This window comes from Puntigrus tetrazona, chromosome 16, assembly GCF_018831695.1.
Source record: "Puntigrus tetrazona isolate hp1 chromosome 16, ASM1883169v1, whole genome shotgun sequence".
NCBI classification, from domain to species: Eukaryota; Metazoa; Chordata; class Actinopteri; order Cypriniformes; family Cyprinidae; genus Puntigrus; species Puntigrus tetrazona.
Window position 1 is genome coordinate 18,644,792 of NC_056714.1, and position 24,411 is coordinate 18,669,202.

The following is a 24,411-nucleotide window of genomic DNA, read 5'->3' on the forward strand; positions in this document are numbered from 1 at the left end:
TGAGCACCATAAGACAATTAAACGTAGGGCAGACACAGAACACATGGGGCATGGAAAACAACAATAACAAACAGTCCTAGCATGTGTCAGCATTATAGCAAATTTAATCATTCATCATTCATCTGTCATTTAACCCATTCATAATTCGTTTGGCTGCATCATGGCAGTTGTCAAACAAAAGCTCCTACTCCGCTCCTCCAGCAATTACAAAATCAGACACGGAAAATTTTTTTGTTCTTTAAGCTGTTAAGTCTTCTTCTTCTTTTTTTTCTTCCGCTTATCCGGGGGCCGGGTCGCGGGGGCAACAGTCTAAGCAGGGACGCCCAGACTTCCCTCTCCCCAGACACTTCCTCCAGCTCTTCTGGGGGAACACCGAGGCGCTCCCAGGCCAGCTGAAAGACATATTCCCTCCAGCGTGTCCTAGGTCTTCCCCGGGGCCTCCTCCCGGTGGGACATGCCCGGAACACCTCCCTTGGGAGGCATCCGGGAGGCATCCGGAACAGATGCCCGAGCCACCTCAGCTGGCCTCTCTCGATGTGGAGGAGCAGCGGGTCTACTCCGAGCTCCTCCCGAGTGACTGAACTCCTCACCCTATCTCTAAGGGAGCGCCCAGCCACCCTACGGAGGAAACTCATTTCGGCCACTTGTATCCGGGATCTCATCCTTTCGGTCATGACCCAAAGCTCATGACCATAGGTGAGAGTAGGAACGAAGATCGACCGGTAAATCGAGAGCTTCGCCTTGCGGCTCAGCTCCGTCTTCACCATGACAGACCAGTACAGCAACCGCATTACTGCAGAAGCTGCACCGATCCGTCTGTCAATCTCTCGTTCTATCCTTCCCTCACTCGTGAACAAGACCCCAAGATACTTAAACTCCTCCACCTGAGGCAGGAGCTCCCCACCAACCTGAAGGGGGCAAGCCACCCTTGTCCGACTGACGACCATGGCCTCAGACTTGGAGGTGCTGATTTTCATCCCTGCCGCTTCACACTCAGCTGCAAACCGCCCCAGCACACACTGTAGGTCTTAGCCAGATGCAGCCAACAGAACAACATCATCAGCAAAAAGCAGAGAAGCTATCCTGTGGTCACCAAACCAGACCCCCTCCGGCCCCCGACTGACAAAGGGCAGCCCTGTCGGATTCCAACATGCACTGGAAACAAGTCTGACTTAATGCCGGCAATGCGAACCAAGCTCCTGCTCTGATCATACAGTGATCGGACAGCCCTTAGCAAAGGGCCCCTTACCCCATATTCCCAGAGCACCCCCCACAGGACACCACGAGGAACCCGGTCGAATGCCTTCTCCAAATCCACAAAACACATGTAGACTGGTTGGGCAAACTCCCAGGAACCCTCCAGCATCCTGAAGAGGGTATAGAGCTGGTCCAGTGTTCCACGTCCAGGACGAAACCTACATTGTTCCTCTTGAAGCTGAGGTTCAACTATCGGACAGATTCTCCTCTCCAGTACCCTGGCATAGACTTTCCCAGGGAGGCTGAGAAGTGTGATCCCCCTATAGTTGGAGCACACCCTCCGGTCCCCCTTCTTAAAAAGAGGAACCACCACCCCGGTCTGCCAGTCCAGAGGTACTTTCCCCTGTGTCCACGCGATGCTGCAGAGGCGTGTCAGCCAAGACAGCCCTACAACATCCAGAGACCTGAGGTACTCCGGGCGGATCTCGTCCACCCCTGGTGCCTTGCCACCGAGGAGCTTCTCAACAACCTCAGTGACCTCAGCCAGGGTGATGGTCAAGTCCCCCCCCGGGTCCCCGGCCTCTGCTCCCTCAGTGGAAGACGTGTTGGCAGAATTGAGGAGGTACCTCAAAGTATTCCTTCCACCGCCCGACAATATCCCCAGTCTAGGTTAGCAGGTTCCCACCAGCACTGTATACGGTGTTGGCAGGGCACTGCTTCCCTTTTCTGAGGCGTCGGATGGTTTGCCAGAACCTCTTTGAGGCCGTCCAATAGTCATTTTCCATGGCCTCCCCGAACTCCTCCCAGACCCGAGTTTTTGCCTGCACAACCACCCGGGCAGCGGTCCGCTTGGCCCACTGGTACATGTCAGCTGCCTCAGGAGTCCCACGAGCCAACCAGGCCCAATAGGACTCCTTCTTCAGCTTGACGGCATCCCTTACTTCCAGTGTCCACCATCGGGTTCGGGGGTTGCCGCCACGACATGCACCAGAGACTTTACAGCCACAGCTCTGGACGGCTGCGTCGACCAAAGAGGTAGAGAACATAGTCCACTCGGACTCAATGTCTCCAGCCTCCCTCGGGATCCGGTCAAAGTTCTGCCGGAGGCGGGAGTTGAAGATCTCCCTGACAGGGGTCTCTGCCAAACGTTCCCAACAGACCCTCACGGTACGTTTGGGCCTGCCAAGTATGTCTGGCCTCCTCCCCCGCCAACGGATCCAACTCACCACCAGGTGGTGATCAGTTGACAGCTCCGCCCCTCTCTTCACCCGAGTGTCCAAGACATGCGGCCGGAGATCAGATGATACAACCACAAAGTCGATCATCGACCTCTGCCCTAGGGTGTCCTGATGCCACGTGTACTGGTGGACACCCTTATGCTTGAACATGGTGTTCGTTATGGACAGACCGTGACTAGCACAGAATTCCAACAACAGAACACCACTCAGGTTTAGATCGGGGGGGCCGTTCCTCCCAATCACGCCCCTCCGGGTGTCACTAGCATCACCAACGTGAGCGTTGAAGTCCCTCAGCAGGACGATAGAGTCCCCGGTTGGAGCACTTTCCAGCACCCCTCCCAAGGACTCCAAGAAGGCCGGGTACTCTACACTGCCATTCGGCCCATAGGCACAAATGACAGTGAGAGTCCTCCCCCCAACCTGAAGTCGCAGGGAGGCGACCCTCTCGTCCACCGGGTTAAACTCCAACACATGGCGGCTAAGTTGGGGAGCTATGAGCAAGCCCACACCAGCCTGCCGCCTCTCACTGCGGGCAACACCAGAGTAGTGAAGAGTCATGTTGGCATGTTGTCATCATGGCAGTTGTCAAACAAAAGCTTGTACTCCGCTCCTCCAGCAATTACAAAATCAGACACAGAAATTTTTTTGTTCTTTAAGCTGTTAAGTCAAAAAAATAAATAAAAATAAAAAGGCATTAAATATATTTATGTCATTGCTGTATCATCCTAATATTTTAATGTATTCTCATCAATAAATGCATGCCTTCCAATTACTGCTCATATGAAGGCCATCCACAATAACGGTCTGGGATGATTTGCCAAAGTCGTCCCCCTTATGGATCAACCATTTAGAGTTGTCTTCCAGAGTCACTTTAAATACAAGACCAGCAGAAAACATACACAACACTCACTCCACTCAATATAAAGTATGAAGTATAAAGTAAAGAAAATAAATAATTCTCTGCACCGTTTCAAACTTTTAAACAAACTGATACAGAAAAACAAACCTTAGATTACAAAATCTACAATCACAAATTTTTTAAATGTACCTTTGCCCAATGAGGAGGATTCAGCTACCATGGCCAACACAGCCAGGAGAAGGACATGGAAGAAGGACATGGTTCATAGCAAACTGAAGCTCTTGAGAGTCTAATGGGATTTCGTTACCAGTGCATTTTATACTTGCATGGGATTAACCCTTAAAAAGCCGAATTCATGCTAATTGATCTAAAGAAACATTGCGTGCAGAGGCAGTGCTTTGGAAAAGAGCCGGACTGCACAGTGTTGTGAACCAACTCCCTCGGAAAACAATGGTTTTATTTGTGTCAGTCAACAAAATGAATTGCTATGTAAAGAAAAATACATTTACTTTGTAAATGCTTGTAGCCTGCATGAAGTGCAAATGATGATAAATGCTGTTGACACAAAGTGCATGGGATAATAGGTGAGGTAGGGTGTAGTAAGTGTAATTATTAGTCAGGGTCTATTTAGACAACCTGTTTGGCAAACTTATTTGATTATTTAATATTATCTATCCACCTTTGTTCAGATATTTCAGTTTCAGTACAAACAACACATCACTTCTAGACAAAATATATTTATATATTTAAAATATATATTTTATATAGTACCGTTATTTAACAATGTTTTTAGCTCAACAAACAAAATCTTTACGCTTCAATCCTAAGAGTTTGTCATAGGTCTACACAAGTAAAGAATTTCTAAATTTGTGTTGTTTTGCTGGCAAATGGAAAGATGGAAAGTGAAGTAAAGGTGTACAAAAAGCATTCAAGCATGCAGGCGAGTAATAATACATTAAAATGTTGGAGCAAAATATACTATTCTACCTATAACTAAACATATTTTGCAACATTTTCTTTAGAATTTTAATAATACTAAAGATATTATGTATTATACTAGGTGTCAGCTTGATCAACTTTTTTTAACCCAACCAGTCTAGTCACAATGATAGTGTCCAAACTGTATTTGAAATCAGTATGAAATATAACGTAAGCAAAAAACCTCTGTTCTACAGCTTAATCACCTACAGCTGGTTAATCTAATATACAGCTATAACACACTTTCATTTGAGAGTTCATATTTCATTAGTTTTGATAGTCATCTAAATTCCAAAACATTACTAATATTCAATCAATTTAAACACCAAAAATATTTAATAAACACAGCAGTGTAACAGTAAAGAATGCATTATCATGTGTATTTAAAAAACAAACGGATTAGTGATGCTTTCTTCACATATAACATATAAAATAATTGTCGTGAATTTAACCATCCATCATCCTGCCAGCTGCATCATGGCAGTTATCAAACAAAAGTTTGTAGTCTGTTCCTCCAGCTTTAACAAAGTCAGACACTGTCTTGCTCCCACCAAAATTTTTTGTCTCAACAATCTGTCAGAAAAGAAAGAGAATAAATGAACAAAATGATAAAGTAAAGTGAAACTAAGAATGAATCATGTGTTAAATAAGGCTTTAGACTTTATTACAATGATAAAATACTGATCCTTATTTTCAAGCTACAGCAAAATTGCAAAAATACTTGCCTTCCAGTTATTGGCCATATGACGGGCAGCCACAACAACAGTTTGGGATGAGATGCCATAGCCGTCTCCTTTATGGACCAGCCATTTAGAGCCGTCTGCTATAGTCACTCTAAAAGTAAAACCACCGGACAAAATGCATTAGATTCAAAACACTCACTCATTCAAACGTGATGTATTCACTATGATGAATACAACACAAAATAAATGAAATGAAAGAAAAAAATGTGGATCACATCTTGATGTATACCTGACTCCAGAGTGGCTAAGTTTGCCTATTTGGAATGACATCCCCTCTAGAGGCCTGGTCATCCTCTCTGCCTTAAATACTTTGGAGTTGTATAGCTTCGTCAGATCAGACATTTTGGAAATGTCATAACTGTAAGAGTTTCCGTTCCCTGAAGAGATTAACATAATGGAAAACAGATCAGATGTGCGCCAGGGCTAACATTAAAACAGTTTAAGCTGAAAACAAGTTTAAAAAAAAAAGTATATATTATTATTTTAAATTAATATTTAAAAAATAAACAAAAATAAGTAAACGTACCGTTGCCCCATGAGGATTCAGCCACCATGGCCACCATGGCCAGGAGAAGTAGACCCAGTGCAGTCTTGAAGGACATCATGATTTACAGCAAACTAAAGCTTCTGTGTCTGAGGGTTTGTCTCAGAGCTCTTTTTTATACTGTTCTGAGTCTGTGATCTTCCCCTTTTTCGAAATGCGTGCTTTACTGCTGAGGTCAACTGAACAAACACGGCATGTCCAGGCAAAGTTTTTGGGAAAGAGCAGGATTGCACAATTTTAGTACAACAGATTGGTTTAGAGTTCTTTAACTGTGCTAAAGTTCTGAATCCAGAGGTTGTGCTGTTCTGCTGGCAAATGGAAAGCGGAAAAGACAGGATTGCGCAACTTAAATTAAAAAATAAATAAATAAGACACATGCACAAAAACAGAAAAACAGTTTAAAGAGAGCATGAAAACAGTAAGTGTTAGGTATACTTTTGGTGTATTTTATTTATTGTAGTTTTATTAAATGTATTTATTGTGCAAAAAGTCTGAAGCATCTATAATGTCAGTGGATAATTAAAAACAACCGAGATGTAAACTTAAAGGAATAGTTCACTCAAAAACAAAAATACTGTCATCATTTACTCATCATTGAATAGCTCTAAATCTGGATGAAGGAAGATATTTTGACAAAGTTAGTAACCAGGCTCTTTTGGGTCACCACTGACTTCAATAGTAGGAAAGAAATACTATGGAAGTCAATGGTGAAACAAAGCAGCCAACACATTTTCTTCTAAATATCTTCCTTTGTGTTCGGCAGGACAAAGAAATTCATACAGACTTTAAACTACTTAAAGGTAAGCAAATGATGACAGTATTTTCATTTTGGGTGTACTATTCCTTTAAGTGCATTATGAATCATTTTTTAAGGCCCTGTAATTCTTCATCTGTTCTCACCCTGTGTACTCACCCTCTCAGTGATGTGTTCAGAGGCCTGGTTTGCAGAAATATGATTCCCATTATATTGACCCTATGCATCCATTAAAGCCAGTCAATCCCGTTTTCTTGCAGGATTCATGGCTTTTTATAATATAACACTGCATGTTGCACCGTGACTCAGACAGGAATCACTTAAGACACTAAAATATATTTACAGCTGTACATTGACTGTTATTAAAGGAAGTAATGTGCCAACTAACCACAGAATAAAGGTCAGTATCACACAGCAAGTTTAGATGGAGGCTTACCTCACTAAACGAGACCCTGAAAGAGGCGTATAACAAATTCATCGCTGTACGCTCAGCATAAAAAACAGTCAGTGACCAATTTGCATAGTAGTCAGTACACATTTCTCCCTTTTTAACACTGAAAATGAGCAAGGTGGAATGGATAGGACGCTTGAAAAACATGGTGAAGAAGAGTCCTTTATATTCAAATTTCATTATCGGCTTTGTGATGCTTGGACTTGAGCAACTTGTGGAGATAGACTTTGCATGCCCTTGTAACCCAAAGCTGAATATACTGTTTTCGACAGCATATTTTGTAGTTCCAGCTCTGTTCTCTTTTGCACTTTTGTTTTATATTCAGAGCTCACAAATTAGCAATTATTCAAGCTGTTTGCACTGCGCTTTAGTTTGTCTCACTCCAGCCATTCTCTGGATCATGTTGCTGTTTTTTGATGGACAATACTTCGCCTGCGCAAAGACTTCATGGGAAGGACTGACGGTTCACACGGATATAACTGCTTCAACAACCTGGTGTCAGCCTTTAGTCACAGCTGACAACACCACAGAAAAGCAAATGGCATTTTTTAGCTATCGAAATAATTCTCAGGTAAGCGTGATTATGAAATGAAGCTGCTTTTCAATTATGCTGTGTGTGTTCCTTAATATTTACTCTATAATTTCCTCTAAGTTTTAATATACTCTTTTTTTAAATTGTGAATGTACTTTTTCAGATAGTGGGGCTGTGCATACTGCTTCTGATGTCAATGCCTCTGATTTGGATGGGAATTAGGAAATGGCAATACACACAAAAAAGAAACAAAGAACTTGATAATGAACAAATAGAAATGGTGGATTTGAGCCCTTCGCCCCCTCCTGACAGTGCTTCTACAATTGTGGATCACAGTAGAGATGATTTTTAGTACTGGACATGACTTTATTTTTATAGTAAAAAATTTTTTTCTCGATTCAAAACCTCATATTTAAAATTAATATAATTAAATACAGTATGAATAAATGGGAAAACGTTTTATTTTTTTATACTTGTAACATAGCTAAAATTAGTATTTGTGCAACAAAATCAATCAACTTTTTGTTACAAACTGCTGACTCTAACCATATTTTACAATTTTTTAATGAAACTGTGTCATATTGCATGTTTTTACTTTAGCAACTGTCATGTAGAGAAACAAACCACTTCCTGTCATTTTCAATAAGGTCATACTTAATTCTGTTTTTGAACTACTTTCACTTTAAATTATATAAAATCTTTATATAGTCTTTCAATTAAATGGCAAAATAAAATAAAAAAACAACCACGTTACTTAACTGTATACTGAGTCATAATCTGATAAAAAAATTAGGGAACTTCATGAACTGGTGACTTCTTGAACTTAAAGCAAACACAAATCCTACAGTTTTCTCAGGAATTAAATCCAACTATCAGTTAATACATAATTTATTCGCCCTTGTGTTGACTTGGCAAGTTTAAAACGGCAAGAGATGAGTTAACAACATTTTTCTTTTGATTTGATGCTTCAATATAGAAGAAATATTTTTTAACAGCTTGGTCCTTATATAAAACACAGCATATTACGTCCTCTGTATATCTTTCTTTCGTCACTCAGATTGTAGTATTTTGCCACTCATTTATAGTGCTATCCAAGTGTCTATTTTACAGTCTTTTGAAACACTAGAAAGTCAGATTTCACAACCAGAGCTTATCAAAAAGAGTTTACTAAGAAAGATATGGAGATGTTATGAATTTCTCTTGCATCACACAAAAGTCAGCAGTTTAGTTTTTATACCTTTTGACAACACTGAAAAGCAATTTTTTTTTTCGATTTTTGTCAAATGCTTTAAAAGGTCTTGCAAACATGCTTTAAACATGCTGGATCTGAGGTGTGTGCACCTACTCGTATAAAGTGTTGCCACCAAGCAGCAGGAACCGAAGAACTTGAAGAGTAACAAGTGGAAATGGACGATTCTGGTCAAAGGTTACTTATCACTCATGAAAGATCTTCATTAACGGAGGATGTAGACAGAGTAGTTTTCAATAAAAATCATTTAAACCATCACTTATTGTTCACTACTGTGTTACAAATGAGAAACAATGTTTGACGCACATCTTCTGTACTACTTCTCAGATGTCTTGACGTAATAAACAGCAAGAAACCACATCCCGTCATTCAGTGCACTATTATGTAACGCTGTATAAAGATAAGTTATTTTTTATTATTTTGGATTGTATACTGGCTTTGAAGTTTGTGAAAACAAAACACCTTTACAGGTTTCCTCAGTCTCTTAGAAATACGCATGAAAAGAGCTGAGATGTTTTTCAAAACCACACACCACTGCTCAATTAATCTGGAAACTATGGCAACTTTTTTAACAGGTGAAATAATATTTTTTCTACCATTTGAAAATAATCATGTCTGTTCTTTTCTTAAAATATAATCAGGTCATTTAGAAGCAGCTTTATTTTTAAACCTTAAAATATTCCCATTTTTAGATTGAAATTATAATTCAAGTTCCATTACATTATACCAGATATAATGCATGTATACAATATATAAGTAAGTCTGGTTTGAAATATTATGTAAGTTTATTTTGTCTCCTACTGTACAGTAAATTACAATCCTGTCACCAGCACTCCATATGTCCTGGGCATTGGCGAATGTCGAGGGCTTTCAAAAGGGCTATTAAGAGGACTGGAGTCCACTCCTCCAATAGAGGGCAGATAGGCATGATGCAGAATGGGTAACTGCAGAGACAGTCTGCGGCGAATGCTGTGGGGGAAAAAACAGGTCCAGTAAATGTAGCGATCTGGAATTTTTCGAAAATTCTTATTAAAAGAAACTTAAAGGAAACTGCAGATGACTGTGTTCAATTTCATGTTCACTGTTAAAGCATTCATAACAGTATATGAAACGCACCGTTCAGGGGAGTTAACGTTCTCCGGCAGATTCCTCTTATAGTTGGAGCTTTCAGGGAGAGTCAGACATTTCTCTTTGACTGAAAAGACAAAAAGAAAACCAGGCCAAAAAACATGTAGCTAAATTTACATTTGATAAATAACTTAATGAAAATAGTACAAAGTAGGACCGGGAAGGTTCAAAAAGAAATGCATCAGTTGAAAGACACGATACAATCACTCTCTGAAGGTCGAATAAAATATTCAACTAAATGTTTAATTTTTAAATAACCTATGTGACCAAATGCTGGTTTGTAAGTATTGACGAATATGGGATTTGTGTCATGGGACGTGTTCTGCATTCATTGTCTTAAACCATCAGTCCTTAAATACTGTGTTCTCTGCATTGACACAAAGGTGCTCACAAACATTTTTATACCTGCTTTGTGCACAAAACTTCTGATGATGACGTTCTCCATAACGTGAGGGCTCAGTTCATTCAGTTGCCTGGTTAAATTCTCCATCTCAGAATCCAGCTGCAGGAAATCACAATAAAAGAAAAAAGACACCATTCCAACTATTTTAAAGGCATTTTATCACTCCCTCTTGTACCGATTCAGACTGCTAAACTCTTCTTCTACATTGTTATACCCATGTGGCATCCAAACATACTCTCATGACCAATTGGTATGCATTTTATGGGTGTCTAATTCTCTCTAATTCACTCGTACGATTTGTCTAAACCCCAGTGACGGGTTGGTTTAGAGGCTGGGTTAAGTGTAGGTCATTCGTACAAATTGGCAACTCATAAAATATGTACAATTTTGGAAATTTATTTTGGTCATACAAATTTGTACAGAGTAGCCACCTCATACGAATTTCTGTGAGATTGTCCTGGGCATAAGTTTTTTCAGTTGAACTGACATTGCTCACCGATTTTGAATTTTCGAATCTGATGTGGTTATAAAGCAAAAGTAAATGTATATACATGCCAAAAGCTTCTCACTTTTTTTTAATGTGCTGTTTGAGGTTTAGGTTTTCTGACAGTAGAATGTCCAGACTAGACAAGATGTTTTGTGTCATGTCAGTCACATAGCTACATGTTCCTGGGTTGTTCGGTCTCATGAAGATCCTCTTGCCTTGTCCAATCTCCATTTCTAATTCACCACACCACTGTGTGAGGTGGAACCTCCTTGACAAGAATGCAGGATCAGGACCCATCCTTATTATAATAATCTGCAGAATTACATGAATGAGTTTGAATAAAATGAAAATAATAGCATTTCTGAATAGCATTTCAGTTAACATCATACCTTTGGAATAAACAGCATACAAAGAGTGCTACAGCAGCATGTGATTATCACAAGGGTCACAATGAAGAACTGCACATTTGGCTGCTCCTGCCACAGCATGGATGCACAAGTACCAATCAGAATCACTGGGACTGACACAAACACACTGTATCGGATACTCCTGCTGTCATTTATGGCAGGAATGTTCATGTGGCATGTGGTCCAGGCCAGGAAACAGGTGCTTAGCTGGATAAGAGACAAGGACATGTGCAAATACATTCTATTCATTTGCCATCTGTTTCATTATTGCTATATACAATCTGGAACTTACAGAGCTTCACCCTTTCCACTTTATTATTTCACATCCTTATTCCAAAATTAATCAAATGTATTATTTTCCTCAAAACTCTACGAACAATAATGACCCCATAGTGACAGTGTGAAAGAAGTTTGAAAATTTCTTCAAAAGTATTAAAAAGAAAATTACAGCCTCAAATCTTTATGGGTATGTTGTGTCAAGCAATCATTTTTTGAGCATTTGGCATTTATCTGCCATTCTTCTCCTTATCTCTTCACCTGTGTCTGGGCCACTTAAGTACATTCACAGAGTTGTCTGTAAGTCACTCTTGCTGTGTATTTAGGTTGTTCCATTGGAATGTGAATCTTCTGCCCAGTCTGAAGTTCTGAATGCTCTGGACTGGCTTTTCATTAAGGCTATCTCTATGGTGTATGGAATCTTCTACTCTGACAAGTCCCTCAGTCCCATCCACTGAAAAACCCAAAAGCATGAGGCTGCTAACAGCACACTTTATTTTTGAGGTGGCACACTGCAGGTGATGAGCAGAGCTGGTTTCCTTCAAACATGATTCTGGGAAATGAGCTTCATTAGACTAGAGAATCTTGTTTCGCAATCTGAGAGTCCATTTTGCAAATTTCAAGCACGTTTTCATGTGTTATTACTGAGGAGAGAATTGAGTTTGTTTCTAGGATCTTCTTTGTGCACCTGATTTCTGGAAAAGATAAGAACTGTGTTCAGTATTGCTGTGATTCCAGTCAATGGCTTTCTGAAGACCATATACTTATCCAATTCCTCTGCAATAGACTTTCCATGCTCATTTGTGCAAATAAACCTTATTTTATCTACTTCCTGTGTGAGTCTGCTTCCATTGGTGGGGTGTTGTGATTTATAATTCATTTCATGGCTTGATTTGTGCTCCGACCTGCACTATTAACTGTGGGACCTCTATATGGACAGGTATGTGTCTTTCCAAATCATGTCCAATAAACAATTTTACCTAGGTGGACTGCAATCAAGCTGTTAAAACATCAAGGATAATCAGTGAAAGCATGCACCTGAGCTCAATTTTGAGTGTCTTGGCTGTGTATTATGTACATGTAATTTTTTTCATAATACATTTGCAAAGAGTTCAGACTTTTCACATTGTCATTATGGGGTATTTCTTGTAAAATCTTAAGGTAAATAATGAATTCATTTTGGAACAGGGCTGTGAATACTTTAAAATGCACTGTAACTGACCCATGTTTGATATTTTTAATCAAATCTCATACCAGGAGTATCCCCTTATAAATATAGAAAGCAGCCATCCAGAAACCCATGTATGTGTTTTCACATCGCTCTGTAAAGGGCTGAATAAAAAAATCTTGACCGTGAGGATCAGCCTAAAACAAAAAGAGAAAAAGACTGACAGAAAAAATCAACCCAGGCATTTCAGTCATTGATAATCTGCCCTTGTAATCAACTTTGTGTTAAAAGTTGCTGGTGTTTTACAAAACAGACAAATTTTTTCAGACAAATGACGATTATAGGGCAGGTTATTGATGAATAAAGGCTTATTTTTGTGTGATTTACTTGCCCTTAAAAACATTTATCATTGTGCGTGATTTATAAACTAATATACTAATATATATAAGTTGTCATCACATATTGGGCTCTGTATATGGTACACTTTGAGTTCTTGGCTCCAGAGAAATCTGGGAAATGTCTTTCTTGTTACTCACCACTATGTGATACTCCTTCACTGTTCTCCTTAAAGGATCCAAAAATTGCAGACAAATTAATGAACTCAGGTCAATTAACAAAAGAAAAATAATCAGGAGAACTGGCCCATAGTCCTTTGTGGCCTGGGGAAGATTAAAAAACAAAAGCACAGGAAGGGGGGCGCACTGTAACACTTAGAAACAAATCATTTGCACATAATATTTTTTAGAAATACAGATTCTTTCTTACCTTTTTTTCAGCACTGTGGTTTTTGAAGAATGATCGAATTGTCCATGTTTTTGCAAACATGGCCCCAAAAGCTGCTGTACATCCAATAGATAAACATGAGATTTGTACCTATGAATAATACCACAAATCATATACATGTAATCCCATAGCAATCTTAATATCACCAAGTCTTTATGTCTAGATAAAAGTGCTGTCCAAATAACAACTGTAACAAAATTCTGACCGCATACTTACAGAGCAAGAAACTTCAAATACTCTATCAGAAACATATGATCCATCTAGTCCCATGAAGAAAATGGAGGAATAAGACAACACAGCACCAAGAATAATCAAAGAGTTCATAAAAGGTTTTGACATGCTAATGGCCCTGTGAATGACAAAAGAATAGAATACCACAGATGTATAAACATAGTTTAAAGAAACACACTATTACATGAAAGACTTACATTCAAGATCATTAGCCAAATACACAATTTACCAATGATTGTGGTGTTTCAGACTGAAGACCAGGAAACTGCACGCTGTAAAAATCCTAAGAGAAAGTAAAACGCCACAATACCGTAGAGAAATATACTGATGCGTTTCCTGTGACGGTACACATGGGTTCGGTCCTTTGTGGGTTTATCCCCTGTAGAAGGCAAATGGCATGTTTTCTACAACATATGCTGAGTGTTTCACACAATTTCACTACACTGGCACATATTACTCATCAGGCCCACACAAACACATGTCAGATATATTTCCTTTTATAGATTCTTACTTTGAAATCTGATTGGACTAATAAACTCTAGTTCATCTGTAATGGCACTATATTTTTCGATATCGACAGCCCTTCCATCTATGGAGAGAAAAAAAAAACTGTTGTCAATAAAAATGAAAAAGTCATTGTAAGGAAAGCTAGGAAGCCTCAAAAATGGTACTGTACCTTGATACTGAGCAATCTTCACATTGGCTGTTCTTTCACCTTTTTGGAACATAATGTGACCCTGCATAACAATTTTTAGCAATATTAATTACAAATGTAAATTTTGTAGCAATAGTCAACAATACATTGCATGGGTCAAAACGATACATTTTTCTTTTATGCCAAAATATCATTAGGATATCAAGTAAAGATCATGCTCCATTAAGATATTTTCCTACCGTAAATGCATGTGGCCAAAATAACATTTTTGATTAGTAATATGCATTGTAAAGGACTTTTTCCCCCCACACCCAGACACCAGATTTTCAAATAGTTGTATCTCGGCCAAATATTGTCCTATCCTAACTAATACATCATACATCAACTGAAAGCTTATTTATTCAGTTTTCAGATAATGTATAAATCAACACTTAATCAATCAAAAAATGTACCCTTATGATTAATTTGGTGGTCTAGGGTCACATATATAAGAGAAATGAAGAAATGTGTAAGTAAATACATATGTAAAGTATTTACTAACTGTCAGTAATGCTAATCCTACCCAGTACCTAAACTTAACAACTACCTTACTAACTATTAATAAGCATCAAATAAGGGTTTATTGTGGTTATGTTAATTATAAGATTAGGAGATTAAAACAAAGTGTGATTGAAATGTCAAAATACATATTGTGTTGTTTCCATCTGTCCACAATTTTCAATTTTCAGAATTCTGAAATTTTATACTTACTGTCACACCAAAGAAGTTGATCTTGTCCATGGCCTCCAGAATCATTTGTCCCACTTCCTGCTCAGTGACAGTAAAGTTGCGATGGATGCTGTATCTTTCTCTGTATCTCACAGTCTCCATGACTCTCGTTAAAACTTTAGCAATTACCCAAGTACCATCATAAGCAAAGCCATGAAACTTGTTTGCACCCAGACGCTTCAGCTGTCGTCTTTCATCATACTCCTTCTTGTACTCCTGAGGTGTCTGAGTGTATCAGTATGGATATGAAAACAAACAAAACAATCCCTTTAAAACAGTGCTCAATCTGCTTATGACAATAACAGATGACGATTCAGTCAAAAGCAAACATACCCTGCCAGAGATCCCTCGGATGTTTCTAGTGCTAAGAGTCTCAATATCTGCACTGATGGATCCCTCTATGGCAGTCAGTATGTTTTCAGCTGTGCAGTTTGTGGAGCCCGTGTTATTCCACAAGCTGGCCTGGGTCCAGCCTGGTAGAATCCACTGGAACTTTTGGCCATACATGCTGAGATTATACACCTGCGACATAAAAGCATGTTTATGTTGTATAAAGGTGTGATGCTAAGTGGAATGCTAAAATGCTAATTTGAATACTTACACAGCAGAAGACTTTAGCAGCAAAATTCACATCAAAATGAGCAATGACGATTCTCACATCATTGTCCTGTAAATAATAATAAAAATGACCTGTATAAAGGATGGTAAGTATCTACAAATAAATATATATTATGCACTGTGATATGTGACTGTGTATTATAAAAACAAACTTATTCAGTTTTCATGCCACTCTGTAGTAATTCCCTCTAGAATAAATAAGTTAAAAAAGTTCTTTATATAATGTGTGTGAGGAAACCAGACCCTTTTATATACATACCTTCAGTTTTTTCACACAATCACAGGGGGCTTCAAAGAAGCTCTCGGCCTCTGCAAGCTGGATGTTAGCCATCTCCAGACGTCTGCTCAAGTCCATCTGTACCTTTTTGGGAGAAAGTGAGTTTTCTGTTCACATTCTATCAAGTCCCATACTTATTTATTTGTCCCAAGTTACCTCTGTGAACCTCTGCTCACGCTGAGTCAGTGTACCAACTCTACTCCATCCATACTGCCTGAGAAACCTCACCAGAGCCACATTAACTGCACTGTCTGATGGCACAGTGCGGAAGAAGTTTGGAAATATTCTTTTGTTGGCCATGGAAGGTGCTGTTACTGCAAATGACAGCTGAGAAGCACAGAAATATTTCACAAAAACAAATAAAAGTCTCTCAAGATATTCCTTGTGTTTACCAATATGGAGATGGAGATAATCATCTGATTGAACGAGTACCTGCACAAGGTTCCATCCTTCCAAAGACTGGGCTAGGACAGACGTCACAGACGAACACACCCCTCCAAAGATCATGACAGGTTTGGGGCCATTGAATATGGTGTCAAAAAATGCTTTGAGCGCTTTGCTGTTATCACACTAAAAGCAGAAATAGTGTGATAGTGCAGAGCAATGGGGTTCATTTACCGCTGAAGTACCATGTACAATGTGTTTAACAATACTACAAATATGAAATAAAAGGCTTACCATGCTTATTCTATTAACAGACATATGCCATTAGAACACTGTTACACAATAAGGTATAAATTGAGCAAAGTCAAAGCAAAATATTTACTTTAGTTTCTACAATTTAAACAACTGTACAACATGTACCTTCAGTCATCTGGTTGGCTAGGATCATGGCACATTAATAAATTGTTTGTGTGTGTGCATGTGTTTTTCATTGTACCCTTCCTTAAGAAAAAATATCCATAAATATACAGAGACTTTAGCAGCATTAGCAACACAGGTGGGGTAGGGCTCATTCATAAATACCTTTTAACTTTTATAGTAGCATAAATGAATAATTAGTCAATATATTAATATATATATAATACACCCCTATAACATGTTGTTATGGAAGTATATTAGTTACTGAGGAATAGAGAGTCTCTGTTTTATCAATGAAACAAGGAAAACAGCAGGTCTGTTACATTACCTCTGAGTCTGTAAGATGAAACTGAAGCTCGTAGTCACCTAAAGGAGACGGCTGCTCGCTCAAATGATGCAGAGCTAACTCAACAGCAGGAAGCACCTCTGCCGTAAAGTTGCTCCCTGGATCTCCGCTGAGTGGCATAATCCATAAAACTGGCAGCTTATGTCGCACCAGACAATAGCATGATGGCATCTGTGTCACTTCCCAAAACGTGAAAACATTTAACAAGTTCCACCAGTATTCCATCTTTCCAGACAAAATTCAGGCCTGCGCTAGAAAAGGAATCATCAGTCAAACTTACGCTGCGCTGAGTCTTTAAGCATTTTCTAAAGCCTCATCTGTTGTCACCTGGGAGAACTCCAGCCTTCAACCATCCACAGGGATAAAGAGATAAGGGCTGACTGCGGACATCTGCTGCTGTACACTAAATCCTCAGAAAGAAGGCATCACAGAAATCTGGCCACTACACAGGCAGCATATAAAGATAAACTAATCAATAACCTGGTCCAGTCACCTTAAGTCCAGCAAAGGACCAGCAAAAGACTAGCATAAACCTGAAAAGGACCAGCATAAACAAGCATCCCAGCTTCAAAACATACCTAACCAGCATATGCTGTTTTTTTCAGCAGGGTAGTTGATCCTGATAAGCGCTCCTCGTTACAGTTGTAACAACAGCTTTGTTCTTTGTGAGGGGGTTTGGCATAACAGCATCTTTGTTTCCAGATGGAAAACTGCAACACACACATCTCCTGGAAATCCTGTAGAATTTATCCAATCAGATGACGACTTCAACATTCCTAAAGTGTTTCCTGATAAGTGTGCCATATGGATCAGACTTTTAGCCAACGGTCTGTGGATGTGACATCTGAGACAGGATTGAGGTGCATTTTCATTTTACACAGAGGAAGACACAGAGGAAGACTGGAAAAGCAAAGTACAAAGCATAAAACAAATGATGAAAATTGTCTTTATACTGTTTATGGAAATTATTTTATTGGATTTTAACTGAAGTTTACAAGTGCTGAACCATATATGCAAATAGCAGATGCCCATATAGCAGAGAGAAATTTGGTAAATATAATTTTTTTCCACCAATGTTAGTTTTTTTCCATGGTTTCCTTGATCCACTCTAGGTAGTTTTTGACTTTAGTATAGTAGCCCCTAAATCTTCCACATCCAGAAGGGCCCCATGATACAATGCCTGTAAGACTATAGGGCTTTTCTGGAGACCCATAGCCCAGAACAGGAGAAAACAAAGGACCACCACTGTCACCCTGACAACTGTCTACTTCGTCTCCTCCAGCACAGATCATGTTATCAGTGACAGGCAAACCTACTGAATTACATTCATCAAGTGGATGTATCTGGACATGTCCATAAAGCAGATATTTACTAATTCCTTTTTCAAATCTTCCAAAACCTGAGACTGTGCCCTCCACGGGTTCATCTGTTTTGTTTGGCAGACACACTGGCCTGATGTTTGGACCAAGTGGGACTCTAGCAGACATTTTAATCAATGCAATGTCATTATCATAGTTTTCTTGACTACCACGCAAAGAAACCCTCTGATAATTTGGGTGAATTATAATCTTCTCAGTCTTCAGAGTGACTGGGTTTTCGTCCTGACTGTTGATTATTCCTCCAAGCCAAGACATGTTGGTGTTTTCAAATCCGTCTACCATTTGAGCAGCTGTAATGGCCCAGTAATCACTGATCAGAGATGCACCACCTCTGGGATTTTGCCTATGAAAGAGTTGCCAGGGAATCTGTCCCAATCTGGCTGGCTTCCCACCAAAGATTCTTCCACCAAAAAGGTCTTCTGTGTTCTTTCCACATTCTGAGAGAATAACAAAAAAACTGCACATTAAAGAAACTGACACACTACTAAGACAAAATGTAGACAAAATGTCCTCAGTCGGGTTTAGGAAAAGGGAGTATGGAGGTAAATACACTGTGATAATTTACCCCCATAACTGTACCCCCACAAGATTGATGCAACACATGGCATTTTAAACAGATGTATCAGCTAATAGTCAGATCATAATGACATGCATAGACATGTGCATTTGGTTTATCAGTTGTGAGTTATTTTTCTAGAGTTTAGAAAAATTACATGAAGGTAAAAAAAGTAATATAGTCAGCTTCACATTTCAGAGCCATTACCAGGAACACAAGGAGGAATGCTGTCATTGTTGTCATCCGCTGTCCATCTCTGGTCTTCTGTACAAGTATATCTTACTACATAAAAAAAGAAAAAGAAAGAAAAAATGGAGTACCTGAGTATAAATAAAGTTGAATCAAATTGTGTCTAATTGTGAAATCATATGAATGAAAATCAGTTTTGCATAGTATCTTACCATTAGGGGTTCCTTCAAATGTGTAGAATGGCTCATTGCAGTAATACTCAATGACTGATCCATTGATAAACCGAACACCTCCATTTAACAGGGGTTTTGGAGCTCCACAGCCAGTAGATACAAATAAAAAAAATAATGAAAAATAATAATGTTACAATAAAACATCACAGCAGACAATGTGTAGTGTAGTGCCATGTCTGGTAGAATAAATGTATATAATGATGTGTGCAGAATTGTAATTATTAGTTACAATGAAATAAAAAAACGAATTATTTAGATCTAAAGGTAAAAAAATGTAAAATTATATATATATATATATATATATATATATATATATATATATATATATATATATATATATATATATATATATATATATATATATATATATATATATATAATGCTTTATCATAATAAACTGATATAATAATTGTAATGTGTAATAAAAAATAACAGACTGAAAAAGAAGGGAAGTTCATTTTTATTCTTTGTGTCATTTAGATTTTTTCCACACTCAAACCATGAGAAGTAAAGGGTTTTGATCATAACTCACCAGTAGCCTGGTAGGATGCAATAAATCCTGTGTGTGATTTAGGGTTTGAATCATCAGTTAGAAAAAAGAGCTGGAGACGGTTACCAGGTACAACGATGGGTTTGTCTCCTGGGTGGAACCTGTCTGTAGAACTCTGGCCACAAAACTTCCCCAGAACCTTCTTTTCCGACACAAGCTAAATGCAAAACAGAATTACATCACATGACAGTGCAGGTTTGGGTAGCTCAAATGAGCCAAGAGTAAAATGATAATAAAACATTTATTTTGATTAGTTTTTACATTATTTTGAAATGAGGACACTTACAATGAGAGAATCATGACCACAGTTTGGAGAGGGCTCAATATCCAGATGAGTGAAAGTCAGCTGGATCTGATACCCCTCGGGCACCTTCAGGTCCCATTGCTCCAGGATTTCTCCCGGATATGGTTGAGGGTACTGTGGAGAAGACACCTCCCCAAACATGGCCAGCTCACACTGCACGCAGTCATACATGCCCACAGCAGGCTGAATCAGTGTGTGTTAGTGGAACAGAAACACAGGTCAATGTAACTAATCTAATCCTTAGATACAGCTTAAATACAGCTATAAATGCCTTGCTTTTAAAACAGATTTAAAGCCTCAGTTATGTTCCAAACAGAAAAATAAACCAACATGACACTGAGGGATACACAGAAATAATTATTTACCGCTTTCTACATTTACATTTACATATAGTCTTTTATACAAAGCGACATACAAATGATATGAAATAGTTATCAAGTGTACAATGTACAGTATAATTTTTGCATCTTGAAATAGTATGTCTGTGTTCTGTATTCCTCTGTGTTAGAAGATAAATGAGTCTTTAAATACTGTAAATGCTTTACAAGTTATACATAATCCTCGCTTTAGAATGACATGAATTACAGCAGGAATATGTGTTAATAAAATGTATTAACACACTGAAAAACTATTATCATGTTTCTAAATAATATCCGAAATAACTGGTTTGTAAAGGACATAATAATTTAGAAATTAAAAATGTATTGTGAAAATACAGTTATTATACGTTGCAGATATGCTTAAGAACAAAACATTTATAGATGTATTTATAAATTGCTTAGTGCATATTAATGTTCGAGCAATGAATTGGCTATTTACTAATGTTTAACTAATTATCTATAGTATGCAGTTATTATAAAGTGTTACCAAACATTCGTAAGTATAAACATGATTTCAGATTAAATATTAAATCTAAAAAGAACTTACCAAAGTATTAGAACTTTTCCAGCCAGAGCAGACATGCAGATGTCAATCTTTTTAACTAAAATTATAAAGAGATTTTCTGTTTTTTAAGTGGCTACACTTGCAGTGCCTCTCTGACAGAGCAAGAGTCCAACAGTCATGATAAAACATAGATTTGTTTGATTTGGCTGTGCTACAAAAACAATGACAGTAAAATATATTTGATAGAGAGAGACGCAAACAACCCTTTCCATGGTTCACACAGATTTTTAGACTGGAGGGAAAAGTTAAAGTCAGCAGACAAAATTTTAGGGAGTAATTTTATCTACCTTTCTTTCCAACACAAAAGTAAGCCATTGTCTGTGCACGTGGTTGGCCAGAAAAATAAGTGCAGCGAAAGGTAAAACTGTTTGAACACAAAAGCAATAAGTAATTAAGATACATTAAAATAATATGGTAAGACATGCTAGTTTGCAATCAATCAGCAAAAGAAGCTGTTTTGTACAGCTAAAAACAGCTGGACGAGCATTACACCCGAAGCCTCACACTTAGTGCAGGTCTATATTGTGATGTATTTACAATATGTGCTATCCTTTATATACAGTATATGTGTAGTTGACGTATGAATGTCCCATAGTGTGATGTAAATATGTAAAAAAAAAAATTATAGTAATAACCTCATGGTATTTATAAGAATGAAGATAAATTCCTTTCATGTTATTTGCATGTAAAGTTTATTTTCTATATTTTTGCTATGTCACACTATGGAACATAGTCTAATTAAATATATATATATGTTCAGTGAGAGGTTTGTTATTTATTTATTTTTATTGTCTTCCAGAGGACAACATTAGCATATTGTATACTTTACAATCATTTATTATTAGGCTGCAGAAGGTGGTGTGTGAAAATATTAATTACATGCAATATGAATACAAAAGAGATAATCTGACATGTGTAGCATATAAGAATCCCTTGCTTTGATGATGAATGATAATTGCAAAGTCAGTTACATAACCAGTTGAGACTTTGGGTAATTTTTTTTGCAAAGCGATACAAAAAGTTATGAGATCATCCTCTTTGCTTAATTTTGAAACATTTATATAAACTGGACAAGACAAACAGACAAAATGGGCTTATTTTAATCAAAAGCTTTCTCACCATGTTGCACACCGGCTGTTAATTATTTGCCATTGTTTCTTCAATCCAACCCAGGTAGTTCTGCACTTTAGTGTAGTAACCTTTAGAAACATGGCCACATCTTGCAGGACCCCATGACACAATACCCCTGACCTCGTAGGGGGCTGCTCATTAGTTCCATAGCCCAACATCGGGAAGAATAGAGGACCCCACTGTCACCTTGACAACTGTCAACATGGTTAACATCATCTCCAGCACAGAACATGTTATGAGTGACAGGCAGATCCCCGAAAACACTCTTTAGAAAGATATTCCCGAATATGCCCATAACGTAAAATTTCACTTTTAATGTTTCTCTCAAACCCTCCAAAGCCTGATACTGTACCCATCCTTCCCTCCATTACAGGTTCATGTGTTTTGTTTGGCAGACACACTGGCCTGATGTTTGGACCAAGTGGAACTCTAGCAGACATTTTGATCAGTGCAATGTCATTACTATAGTTTGTTTGATGACCACCCACAGGAACCCTCAGATAATTTGGGTGAATTATAATCTTCTCGGCTTCCATGGTGACTGGGTTTTGTCCTTAATATTGTTTATTCCTCCAAGCCAAGTCATGTTAGTGTTTTCAAGTCCATCTACCACATGAGCAGCTGTAAGGGCCCAGTAATCATTGATCAGAGATGCACCACCTCTGGGACTGGAATGAAAGAGCTGCCAGGGAATCTGTCCCAATCTGGCTGGCTTCCCCCCAAAGACTCTGCCACCAAAAGAGTCCTCTGTATTCTTTCCACACACTGTAAAATGTAAAAATAAAAAAAAGAAGAAGAAACAAAAAAAGTTAACATTTTTGTAATATAAAATAAACTTAAATACGGTCTATTGACAAGCCACAATTATTACCAGGATAACAAGGAGGAATAACATCATTGTTGTTGACTTCTGTCCATTTTCGGTCTACTGCACAGTTGTATGTTACTACACAAGTGAAGGAAAGAAAGCAAGGAAATGAGGTCATGATTCATCAATCACAAATAATAAAAGTGGGTTCTGTATGGTATTTGACCTTTAGAAGTATCTTGAAATCTGTAGTATGGTTCATTGCAGTGATACTCTATGACTGAAAGATATTCATTGTTTTCTCCGCTGATACGCTCAAAGACTCCATTCAGCAGAGGTTTTGGAGCTCCACAGTCAATAACTATAATGTGGATGATACATAGGAAGTAAATGATGAATGAATGCAATGTAGCCAAATGCAAAATTATATATGTATTTACTCACTCTTGCACTCCGGCAGTGTCAAATGCCATTGACCATTCCTCTCACATATGGACTTAAAACCTGAAATCTCTTCCTCTCCCTTAAAGAAGGTAAAGGAGAATGCTTCATTAAGTCACCATATATTCTCTAAAGGAACCCGTTTTTAATCACAAATGCACTCTTTTAGAATTTTTGCATTGACTTTGATTAGATGTGTAGACAAACCATTTTCGCAGCATCTCACTTTGAGAAACCTTTAAAAGAAATGTCTCTAGAGCATTTTATCCCCACGCTGCTCTGTGTGTCATGTTTTGTACGAATGGCCCCTTATGGTTCTTGCTTTACTATCAGGATTCTTGTAACCCTCACCATCATTAGCTTGTATCCTGGGTTACAGCGGACATGAATGTAGTCTCTGTACAAGTACTGAGCAAATTTTGGAGTGACCGTTCCATTGCCAATGCTGCCTGGATGTGGACACTGTACCCCTTTAAAAGAAAATTTTACCAATGAATGTTAGCACCACAGATAATCAAGGATATATATTATTATTCTGATATCTACTATCTCTCTCTCTCTCTCAAAAAAAGAAAAAACTATTTTTTCTCACTCTGCGTTGTGTAACGTAAACTCCACCCCTGGCTCTGTCCGTATCCATCGGTGTGATACTCCAGCTGGACTAAGTGAGCGCCCGTGTTCAGGACTCCAGGGCTTTTTCCTCCACAGTATTTTTGAGGCTCTTTTCCTTGGGCAGACACCTAAGACAAAATGAAAAGCAGCACAGAAATAAACATAAAAATGAATACATTTGAAGATACAGTGCCCTCCATTAGAATTAGCACCCTTGGCAAATATGAGCAAAGGTGGATGTGAAAATTTATCGGCATTATTCATCTTTTTCTAACTCTTTAATCAAAAAAAAGCTAAATTCTAACCTTTCAAAAAAGGTTAAAACAACTGAAAGTGTGGGGAAACTCAAAATAGGAAATATTCAAGTCAA

General features: G+C 38.4%; 1 protein-coding gene, 1 long non-coding RNA gene and 1 pseudogene across 2 annotated transcripts; 1 reads left to right on the forward strand and 2 right to left on the reverse strand.

Moving 5' to 3' along the window:
- Positions 1-5,981: 5,981 nt before the first annotated feature.
- Positions 5,982-8,814, forward strand: LOC122360728. Its single transcript, XR_006252834.1, has 3 exons — positions 5,982-6,359; positions 7,136-7,335; positions 7,460-8,814. It is a non-coding gene; the product is annotated as an uncharacterized LOC122360728 (long non-coding RNA).
- Positions 8,815-8,940: 126 nt separating this feature from the next.
- LOC122360727 (gamma-aminobutyric acid type B receptor subunit 2-like) lies at positions 8,941-17,699 on the reverse strand. The gene is given in 20 exon segments (XM_043261559.1): positions 8,941-9,514; positions 9,662-9,740; positions 10,079-10,175; positions 10,639-10,875; positions 10,953-11,177; positions 12,501-12,611; positions 12,951-13,073; positions 13,180-13,287; positions 13,414-13,546; positions 13,658-13,709; positions 13,712-13,807; positions 13,940-14,017; positions 14,105-14,165; positions 14,834-15,076; positions 15,185-15,373; positions 15,453-15,518; positions 15,729-15,830; positions 15,903-16,073; positions 16,179-16,316; positions 16,876-17,699. Coding segments are annotated over 20 exon segments (2,709 nt in total). The 5' UTR covers positions 17,119-17,699; the 3' UTR covers positions 8,941-9,357.
- A 144-nt stretch (positions 17,700-17,843) lies between these two features.
- Positions 17,844-24,241, reverse strand: LOC122360852 (annotated as a pseudogene).
- Positions 24,242-24,411: the final 170 nt, after the last annotated feature.